Genomic DNA, 12,351 nt, shown 5'->3' on the forward strand with positions numbered 1-12,351 from the left:
TTTAAAGCATGGCTCCGAAGCTTCTGTGCCTTAAATTTATTGACAAATACACCTTCGACATCTATCTAATATATCCCATAGCTTTCATATGGATGAGCCTTTAATGTAATTTAATGTAATTAATTAGCAACATAGACATTGGTATACATTTAGATCTCAAGTATATATTTATTGATAAATTATCAGTTGACAACTAAATAGTAGATATTATGTTTAGCTACAAATTTTTATAGTTATTTATTTAGATATAAATTCATTTACTCTTATAATTCATTTATAATTAAATAACAATTTCTACCTGTTAGACGACATGTAAGATAGTATTCCTTGAAGTGCTATAATCTAAAATGGTTCAACTATATTTCTTGTGAAAAAGCAACAAATTTTTTTTTTTTTTTATTAAAAATAATTTGAAATTACTAGGTATCTTCAAATAGTTTCGCCGATGGGTTTTATAATAATCTCGTGTACTTGCACGTGAGGTGGCGTAGATAATGTATACAATATTGCATTTGACACATCCTCGGGTTTTAACATTGCCAACTCCCTTAGCGCATCTTGTACCATTTCAGTATCACATAGACCAGGACTAATGCTCTATTAAAAATGAGAAATATTTTACAATTAAACAAACATAAACACACAAATATCGAAATTATTTACTGTAATTTTAATTTGTGTTCCCAAATCTCGAAATTCTTGTCGCAGAACCTCAGTAAGTGCTGTAACACCATACTTTGTGACTGGATACATGTTAAGTACGTGATCGCATGGTAGACGTAGAACTCTATGCCCACTTATGCTATTTATATTGACTATATGACCAGCAATGTTACGTTCTTGCATAGACTTAAAGGCACGTTTGCTACACTGTACCAATCCCATGATATTAGTTTGCACACTCTGTTGTAATATAGCAGTATCGAGCGTCATTATTTGACCACCAGTCAGTGTGGCTGCATTATTAATCAGCACATCAACACCACCGAGCTTATTCTCAATCCAGTCGAAAACTTTATTAATCATGTTCATATCCGACACATCACATCTAATGGAATGGAAATTCCTCTTCAATTCTGGTGACAGAGATTCACGCAATGCATCCACGCGCTCTTTACGTCGCGCCAGAGCAACAACAATCATGCCAGCAGTGACTAAATCCTTTGCTATGACACTACCTATGCCTGAACTAACCCCAGTAACAACAGCCACACAATTTTCCCAACGTTCCATTATGCCAAATTCACTTTTTTCCCAAATAAATTCTCAACTGCACTGCGTTAGCAATCACGATGAACCCTAATTGTGAACTGAACAGCTTTCAGTTTTTATCTCGGCTTTAATACTAATTGACAGTATAAATTTCATTAATTAATAATGGCGAGTGCTCCGCATTTTTCGCAACGGAGGCAATAATGTTGCAGTAATTATTATGCACAATTTGTGATGCAACACACCCACCAATCTGGAGGCAGATACGAATGGTTCGCGATATGTGAAATTTATATTTAGCAAATTTAATTACAGAGCAACTATGTCTATGCCTTTGCCTTTGCCTGTGTAACAAATTATAAATTTATAATTTGGCAATCAGTAATTATTTCGCCTCCGGCCACTTTAGTTTTCAGCACAAATTGGCACATTTCTATAATTCATATTAAATTTTCCGTCAATAAAATGGATTTGTGGTCGCATATTTTAGATAGCATTTCTACTTTAAGCTATGAGTGAATTTTATTTCGATTACCTTGAATGTATCTTGAATAAATTAAGTGGAAAAATCGCAGTTGTTAATCGAACAAATTCCCACTTTTCCGCTTTTATCCACCGCGAAAGAACTTGCCAAAATTACGTCTAAGTCTCTTAAGGCTAACCAGCCTTATTAAATAATTATTTAGGTATCATTAACAGAAGGAAAAAGTTTTATTGTTTATATCTCAATGCGAGGAGAATTGGCAGGAGCGCACGGTAAAGGGTTAAAATGATTGCAAAGAAAATTTTTTCTAAGATGTTTAATACTTATTCATATTTATTCTTCTGCATTTATTTATTTATATTCTTTACTGAGAACTATATGTATTTAATGTTAATATATTTTGTCGAAAGTGCTGCTTCTTATGACGAAAAAAAGGGTACGAGTAGACAACAACAATTATTTTAGTTATTTTATTAAAATTTGGTCAACGCTGTTTCGAGTATTATCAAATACTCATCATCAGTGATCTTAAGAAATATTTGAATTATTTAATTAGTTTAATTGAATTATATGGATATATATATTTGAGTTTCTATATACAATTCAAGTAATTTTATCATTTAAGGGAACTGAAATATTACCTTGAATGCAATTAAATTAATTAAATAAAAAAATCACAGTTGTTATTCCTACTTTTCCTTTTCATTCCCTTTTCTTTACCCAAACTCTGTTTTTTTAGCTAAATATAATACAAAAGAAAAGGTTTACTATAGTCGTTTTAATCCAATTAAAAGGCCTTCTCACAATTTCTATTTCATTTGCAAAAATTCTAGTAAATAGCTAAAATGAAAATATAAAAAGTTAATGCTAAATGCTTCGTATGTATTAAAACTTTAGCAAATTAACATGCTATAAAACTAGTTAAATTCTTAAATGTTAAATCTAATCGTCAAATCGAAAAACGTCAACTTATTTCAAGATAATTCAACTAATAATCACCAATCGTTCTAGGGAAATTTCTATGTATTAATAACATTAATAATAATTAATTATAAGCCACACCTGCAATATTTTTGTCTAACACCACGACTTTAGCAATTTAGCAAGAATTTAGCATGCTTTATAAAAATCCTGAAGAGTCATAATATTACATTTATAAGTTGAAGTAAAAACTATTTGGAACCTTTGAATATATGATTTCACTTTACCTACTTATTTGTCCTCATATCCTTTGGAAACATTTCATCTCTTCCACTGTCGCAACGCAATCGTTTTTCTTCGAAGGCTGCGTTACCCTTTTTTTGTACCGAAATAAGTTTACTAATATCTATAATACTTTCATAGGGATAAAACCGCTTAAATATATCCATGAATGTGCAAACGTGTTATTTGCACACGTGTTCAAGAAAATTGAGTATATTTAGGAAAATTTCTTTGAGAAAATTTTACTGATTGCATATTTGCACAATCAGAAAGTTTAGGCAAATAAAATGCTTTATTAGGCACATAAAGCAACGAATAAAGGATAATTTTAAACGAAACATTCACTTCTCGTTCTAAGAAAAACTAAAACAACGATTTGATTAGTAAATTAGGTTTCCAATGCTTTAGAAGCATTTAAAAAATATTTTATCCCAAATATAGGTTTAGGTTTAATGTGACTTAAACTGTTAAAAACAAAAACCAGTGTGTATAAATACTTTATTTAACAAATTAACAGAATAAAACTTAGGGTTAAGGCTTAGGGTTCAAAACAAATTTAAAGATCAAATCTTTTTATATAAGGTTACATATGTTTATGTGAAGGAATCCTAATTTGACATATTCCCAAATATATCGATTTCGTCAATATATAACGATATTTAAACCTGTCTGGCTGTTGTATTATCAAATTCAATGGCTCTGAACAAACCATTTTAATATTTATTTATCGGTTCATATTTATTCCCAGTTTATTGAAAAAAAAATTTTATTTAATGTTATCCAATCTGAAGTCAGCATAACAAAAAATATTGCAAGAAAAATGTATCACAATTGAATGGTTTTCCATAATTAAATATTTCGTATGAATGGAGGGGCCATTATATCCCTCACCATTGTCTGTAGTTGTATTCAATGATTAACCAGAAATAATTTCTATGTTATAGCGATATTTCTGGCAGCCGTATATACGCTGAAGTGATCATATCTTAACAAAATGTCGATGCATTCAATAGTAAAACTGAAATGGCTTCCAGGTCATGTAGACATTCCTGGAATTTTTAAAAATGGCATTCAGCTACCCATAATATCAATCATATCTGATATAGGAATTCCAGTAAGTTCAGTCAAAATAATTTTAAATACATTCAGAATATTTTAAAAAGGCGAGTCATAGACAAACATACTTATATAGAAACGATAACAAAACTATGGGTCCATAATCTAAAAAGAGATCAGCTATTAAGACTTCCGCACCACTCACTGTCCGACAGAATAGCTGGCCTAATCGTAACGGAACACTGCCTTATTAATGGATAAACCAAACAATAGGAAGGTCAATTAATTACTGTCGTATCGCAGAACAACATTTTATTAAAAATAAAATAAATATATATAAATTTTTATTTAAATTAAACTTATTTAAATGAATTTATATATCTTACTTTAACCTACAGTTGTGACCACTTTTCTTATTTAAGTACTGGGAGAAGTTCCTAAGTAATAAGCATTTATAGGTATTAACACCATTTCTGAAGAGCAATTTATTTTCATCACCTAGGATTTGAGAAAGGATTACTGTATTTATATTATTTGAAATATTTTTAATAAGTGTAGATCTTTAATAACTGTAGATCTCAGAAAATTTAAGAAAGTAAATTTTGTTTTATGCATTCAATGTGCGTAAAGTGGTAATTTTATTAAAACAATAGTAAAATCTTATTGGTTGTACGGTATTTTTGAAACAAGCCGTTGCAAACGGTTAATGTATAGTATCTGGATATTGAACATATCAAAGATATCATGGAATATTTATTTTTGAGAACTTGAATTGAGTTTTAGCTTTCAGAGCAAAATAGGTTTTATGATATCATTTTGCAGAATTTAACTAAAAATGCAGTGATTTCTTTATTTATTTATAGATTTCCTTCAAGTAAGGTTTAAAATGTTTGTATATTTATACACATTTAATTAAAAAAGTGAAACAAATAATAAACTAAAAGTAGTAAGTATTGGAAATTTTGTTTAAATTTGTTGAAAATTGTTGGTACCCTAGGTGTTTATCGAACTACACTGCCGAAATTGTAAAGTTCTATTCCATTAAACATATGGCACAAATATTGATGTACTCTTTATCTTTCATTTAATGTATAAAACCTTGAAATTGATTTGATAAAAAGGAAGCCATAGTCTCTAAACTGGCAAATTGTTTTAACCAGAAGAAGAAAAACCATTATACACACAGATCTCCAAATCATATCACTGTAAGCAAATATATGTTAATGCTATGGTAAGATTAAACGAACCAAAATTCTTTGAAAATAAAATATATAATCATTAGACATATGTGTATTATTGTTAAATGTAATGCAAGCACAATCGTACAGACATTAAATGTTGTAGACATTGTTACTCCAGTAAACACTAAAGAACCCACAAAATTATGTTAATTCTTAATTTGTGTCCTAATGATATAAAAAGAATATATATATTTCACAATAAACAAAAATAACTCTTACCAAGGAGACAGCTTCTAACAATGCGTGGTCTGTCTCAGAGTTTAGTTATAGTCGATCAAAAACAGAAATACATTAATGATTCTGAACATAATTTAAATATATTTAAATACAAAAAATGGTTTCATTACTTATTATGATGATCTGGTAATCAACTGAGTATTCAACAACTGCACTGTATAATTCTTCGACTATCTTTGAAAATAAAGGATTAATAGATTTGATAACGATTACTATATAGTGCTTTTTATGCTACTAAAGAGTTAAATTTCTAATAAACCCTCCTGAACGAAGAAACATAGAGTGTTTTTAAAACTAATAATGCACCGGGTCACAAGTCCATGATAGAAATGGTGAAATGATGGGAATTCTGCTTTATGACCTCAATTATCATTTTCTTTAGATTTGATATCCAGTCATTAAAGCTCGTATTTATGCACTAACCTTTAAAAAGAAGTCGCTTAGAGAAAAGGTAATTATTACAAATGAAAAATTAAAAAAGAAAATAATGCAAGAAAATAAATATCAAGAAATCCATGAAATGATTGTATTATAGTTGAAGTAGACTAAAATAATGATTGAAGCTGGACTCTTCCCAAATTTATATAGGTTTCTATATATATCACACAAACAAGCTTTTAAACCACTTGTCAAACAACTGAAGATTGCAAATAAAAATAATTTTTAAAGACATCAATTATATTACTTAAGTTAAACAGATTTCTAATATATACAAATCTATATATATATACACATGTATATATGTATATATATTTCATATTTGATTGCGTACTTCTATGCGTGCAAGTTCAAGTAAAGTACAGATATATTTGATAAATAAATGTACAATAGTTAATTTTTAAATAAAGCTCACCGTTAATAATGTATAGCTGCCAAAATATTAATCGTTTTTGAGAAAAAATAGAAAAAATATTTATTTAAATCAAACACGGAATCAAAATCCGTTATTTTTTATCACTTAATTTGGAATATTTTCAAGCACTGCACTTAACTTCACAACAATTAATTTAATTTTCACTTAACAACTTCACAATTAATGTACTCACAAATCAACTAACAGAAATAGATTAATAATAATAATTAATATAATTTCAATAATTAAATCACAAATAATTTTTACTAAAAACTAAAAATATGCAAATTTTTATTATAAAACGCGAGGAACAACGGCAAAACGGAACTTTAAAGCACGTGAGGTGAAGTTTTACTAAAGTTGATGCCGGGTAAGCAATTCTCTGAAGAATTTTTTTTGAACCATTGGAAAAGTACCGGTTTTCGATTTTGTTGTCGTAACTAAAGCTAATCTCACTACTAATATAACGCAGTGTTGCATTTTTGTTTAAACAAGTTCTTTGCAAAAAAAACTTTTAAATATTTTATATCGACTGCAATTGGTTTTTCATTACATATATATTATTCTATTGTCTTATAATGTATAAAATATAATATATTGTACATATAAGTTTTAAACATTTATATATTATGTTATTAGGCATAATTTTTATTTATTAATTATATATCAATATATATAAAGAGTAGTGTTTAATAATTATTTCTTTCCTGAAATTTATTCAAAAAATAATTAGGAAATAATTAGAAATTAATCAGTAAGAATACATAAAGTGTTAAGTTAATAGTAACTTAATAATCGTAGTCTATCTCCTTTTAGACTAGCTTTCTATTTTATTTATGTTTAGTTCCAATGCAATGGTGCATACGTTATTTCGTTGCAGTATTGTCCATAGGCCGTCTCTAATCTACTCATGCAGTGCAACGCAACTCCATAAATGCTTAATAATATATTTTATGTTTGTTATTGGTGCAAGTGTTTGAAATTGAAGCAATTTTATTTTACAAATAGTATCTATTTGACAATGGAAACCTAAGAGGCTTGATTTGGTATGAGATAATAAAATAAAATGAGATAATGCTGATTTTAATGCAATCAAAAATATAGATACATTTCTACAGTTTTAAATGTACACTGCTATTTATACACTACTTAAGTAAAACATGGAGATTCCGTAATGATTTAGGGCTATATATCAAGTTATTAAGGAATCTTCTTTTTATAGAAATTAAAAAAATAGACTAGTTTACCTCAACATTTCAAAGCAATGTATTAAGTTAAGTAGTGAAGTTTATACTAATTCACAATTGTCCCAAACTTTTACAAACTTTCCTCACTCACCAGACATAAGTATTATGAAAGATTTATGGAACAAACTATCATGCAAAATACATATCAAAATAGTCGAGACCTAAGTGGAGTTTTTTTCTTTATATTATGCATAGATTTCAATCTGTCGTGCAACGTATACAAATTTATTTCGTGCTTTGACCAAATGTCTGCAGTCAGCTAATGAGTTTTTCACTTATAGACTGTACTCAGCTTTAAAACGATATTTTTTCTTATATAGCCTTTACACTGTCCGGTTATTGGCTATTAGATGAATTTTGGCTTATATAACATCGTCTTATAGCAATAAAAAATAGATTTTATTATTTTTGACATTTTAAAACAAATAAAAAACCAATAAATAAAACTGTTTACTACGTTTATAATATACTATCAATCTAATCTTATTTATTCCATGACACATTTTAAATAGAAACTACTGTCTGCGTAAGCGTTGTACATGCATATATATGACCTATAAAGGTAAATAAAGATATATTATAAATAAAATATAATGCACATATCTTAACTTTCTGCACCTGAATATAACGAAATATATTGAAATTTCAAAGGAGAATCTATATAAATTACCTCTAAATATGATATGACTTTAGCACCATTACCGGCAAATATGGTATATACATACGAGTATCATCAAAGAAATACCTAAGATGACTGTATATACTCCATCTGGCTCTCTAACCTTAGAAACTAATACTGGAGTTATATTAAGACTTGAAATTTAAGACTTGAAATAAGAAGCTTCATTACTTGTTCAAACGGAATACCTCCTACGAAGACTTAAAGGACAAAGCCGTCTGATTTAACCAATTAAATCACATATTAACCATTATACAATAATATTGTAGATAAGGATTAATATCGATTATTTTTAGTCCCCGATGTAAAAATATTGCTTATTAGTTTTTATTTTAACTAAGCGGAATTGAATAAAATAATAAAAAACACTAAATTACAAACAGTGACAGATAAGATCAGGAAATAACAAATAGAAACTGGGAGCAAAAACAAAATATGAACACCAGAATATATTATTGACATCAAAGAAAAAAAATTACAGAACCACATGCAAATATATGCATATAAAAAAGTTTAATCACATCACTAGTCAAAAATCTCCAATTTAGTTTTGGTAAAATTATATGAATTATGAACACCTGTAAATTCTTTTCTTACACCTTATCTTCCAGAATTAATATGTGACTTTATTAGGTGAAATGGAAATGATTATGATCAACATTAAATATGCGTATGTTCATTATATAGTATCAGCGAAATTGAGTATAAGACAACGCTTAAGAAGGTCTCCCATCGTAGCAATATACTAAATATAATATTTTGAATCGGCAATTCTTAGTGAAGGAAATATTGTATTATAAATTTTCTTGATGATACACGAATAATACCAAACATACTCTGTGAGGATTGTTGTTAAATTCTTGAGTGCTAAAATAAATTATGGAATATTGGCTAAATACTTGAGGTAGATCAACAGGGATCTAAATAATTATTAACTAAATAATAATTAATATCATAATCCCATGTGTGAAATGTTGTGACCATCCTTCGTTATACTTAGTATTAAAGGTTCCCATAATTTTCTTCTACATATGATAGCTTAAATTTTTTTTAATTATTAAATAGTGAATTTCTAAGAACATTGAGAGCTCGAAACACTTCTGTGTTTGCACTTCATAATATAGAATCCAATGAATATTCTTCTAATCTTTCAACCATAAATATTCTAGTTATAGGAATAGATGTTCAAGGTTTCAATGAAAATGGTACATCATTATACGAAAAAAATCTACCCTAAAATCATATATTTTTAATAAGAAATAGGTAAGGAAGTAAGCTGATTCAAGAAATCTTACTTCATATTCCTTTCGCTGGGATAAAGAATCGTTTCACTTGATATTGGCATGTACTATTAAACCAGTGGTCTGTATATTTTTCAAACCACAATTGTTAATAAATTTTTTTAAGCGGCTTTTTATAAGTCCACAAAATAAATCAGGATCAATTATGGTAATATTTACCCCTCTCTTTACTTGGTAATCAGTCATTAAATATTCTCAAAAAGGTTCAGGACCAATTAAATGCATGTTCGGCCATCAGTTGTTAGATAATCAGCCATTTTATTTTCCCAAAAAGGTTCAGGACAAATTAAGTGCATATTCGGCCCTCACTTGTATAGGCAATTAGCCATTTTATTTTTAAAAAAAAGCCCAGTACCAATATTATTCCCTGTCTTGGATAGGTAGTCTGCCATATCATTTCTACGACTGGGCCAATTACCAACTCAATTCCATAGCCAGACGTAGGACTGATTTAGGGCATATTTTAACCTCTGTTAGATGAGTAATCACCTATTTAATTTTTATAGAAAGATTCAGGACTAAGGACCAAGTTTACTCCTCTCTTAACCAGGTATTCAGCTAATTGATTTTTAAAGACTGTCTCAGTATACATTAAGAATATCCTCACTTGGCTAGGTAATCAGTCATTTACTTTTCACAAAAACGACAAGAGCAATCAAGAAAATATTTGGTCCTCGTTTGGCTAAATAATGGCACATTTCTTTGCCTTCATCTTCTCTAACCTCTGTTAGATGAGTAATCATCTATTTAATTTTTATAGAAAGGTTCAGGACTAAGGACCAAGTTTACTCCTCTCTTAACCAGGTATTCAGGTATTTCATTTTTAAAGACGGTCTCCGTATACATTAAGAATATATTCGCTCTCCACTTGGCTAGGTAATCAGTCATTTACTTTTCACAAAAACGACAAAAGCAATTAAGAAAATATTCGGTATTCGTTTGGCTAAATAATGACACATTTCTTTGCCTTCATCTTCTCTAGATTAAAGGACCGATTCTAACACTGTGGAATATTGCAATTTGCAATTGACTAACGTTTTGAGGAGGTTTTGTTTATATTTACTTATTATTTACTTTTTTCATTTATTATAAAGTAACCAATGAATTTACTTTTTTATGTTCTAATTACTTTCAGCACTTATACTTATATTACAGGTAAGTTCTGAAGTTTGGCCACTTGCCCAGATATTGTAAAGCATTTCCAATTCACCTTAAAAGCAGTGCATTAAAGTTGCTTTTAAATGCAAACATTGCTAAAAGCGTTAGGCACTGTTATTCCCATTTTAGCACATAATTCGTATGGTATGGATTCATAAGTTTAAGCCAATAAAAAAACTCCTTTCAATGGGTCCTTAGCAACCTGGACGCATTGAAGCGAGAACAATAAAAATTACAAAGCTGCCGTAATGCCTGCAATGACGCAGATCCTTAAAAATTTTAAGTGCCCGCTTCCTCCTCAACATTTTATGTGTTTCTTGTAAATTTCCTCAAGTGTGTAAACGAATAAATTTTTTGTGTTTTGTGAAAATGTTTTCATTAAATGTAAACAATAAAATGAAAGCAAGCCCGGATGCGTTAAAATAAAAATGAATCGGTAAGCGCACAATCGTAACTCACTTGCGGCTCCAGAGGTGGCTTCTGAGGTGGCTCCACCTCGTGCAGAGAGAAGAAATAAAAGATTTCGGTTGCCATATTTTTGCCACTTTAACCAACAAAGCAAATTTATACGACTATGTACTGAATATGGCAGAGAATTTGTGCCTGCCATGGACTTGTTATGCGGTGCAGTGGAGTGTATTTTGCATTAACAATTTAAAAGGCTATGTTAAATATAAAACAAGCTACGTTGTTGGTACTTGGCAGCAGGTAATTTGGTGTCCTCCATTTTCGTACTTGTACTTTTCGCTAATTTTAATGTTTATTTTTCCGTGCTATTTTAAATTAACGATTACATTTCTCCGTTGAACGGGCTTAACGCTTAACGATATTTCGTAGCCGTTATAATGGTTATGTGTACACTAAAGTAGGTGTGCCGCTATTACAGCTGCTGGTATTAACCATCCTGGTACTACACGTGCACATTATGGCCACCGCCATTGTAATATGCCGTTGTTTGGTGTTACTGTGGCAAACCTTTAGCATATATATGTTTGTGGATATAAAAATACCAAAAGCCACTTTAGTAGCTCTTGCAGAAATTGCACTAACAATGGTGCAATGCTTCCATGCCATCATTGGCCATGGAAACTACAATATCAACAACTAGTCCTGCGTCCGCAAACAGCGCAGCTAGGTAATAAAATATTGAGGCCAATTCGAGATGCACTCCGACAATCTGACACACTCATGACAATAAGTGAACCAATTGCAGTCAAAGCTTTACATGGGAGAAGAAACTTTCCTCAACATGGCTTCGTGAGTTAAATTTTTCAAATTAATTTTAATATAAAAAATACATTTTGCACGGTCCTGCTTCTGTTATTTATGGGTTTAGACAACAACAAGAAAACTACAAAAATATGCTAAATTTCCGTTCCTCACTACTCTACTCCGGTATATGTAGAAACCAGTGGTTTCTTCCTTTGTGCTTCTTCGCCAGTTACATGAGCATATGTTTTCTTACATTATTCAACGGAAATCTGCAACAAATTTGCATAGAAAATTGCAAATTTGAATTATGGCCAAAAGCACCAAACAACTGTTGTTCGTTAGGATATTGTTGAATTACACATTTTTTCCTTTTGTAAACAACTGTGCTTCCCTGCACTTATTAGTGTTTTCCTTGAATTGTAGCTCAAAATGTGCATAATTTATACACACTTCAAGCGAATTCGGTAG

At 29.7% G+C, this 12,351-nt stretch overlaps 1 protein-coding gene across 1 annotated transcript; it reads right to left on the reverse strand.

Moving 5' to 3' along the window:
* Positions 1–278: 278 nt before the first annotated feature.
* LOC119670814 (farnesol dehydrogenase-like) lies at positions 279–1,287 on the reverse strand. Its single transcript, XM_038081237.1, has 2 exons — positions 664–1,287; positions 279–597 (listed from the first exon to the last, which is right to left on the reverse strand). The coding sequence occupies exons 1-2, from the start codon at positions 1,231–1,233 to the stop codon at positions 430–432; spliced, it is 738 nt and encodes a 245-aa protein (XP_037937165.1). The 5' UTR covers positions 1,234–1,287; the 3' UTR covers positions 279–429.
* Positions 1,288–12,351: the final 11,064 nt, after the last annotated feature.

Source organism: Teleopsis dalmanni, chromosome 1 (genome assembly GCF_002237135.1).
Source record: "Teleopsis dalmanni isolate 2A chromosome 1, ASM223713v2, whole genome shotgun sequence".
Classification (NCBI taxonomy): Eukaryota; Metazoa; Arthropoda; class Insecta; order Diptera; family Diopsidae; genus Teleopsis; species Teleopsis dalmanni.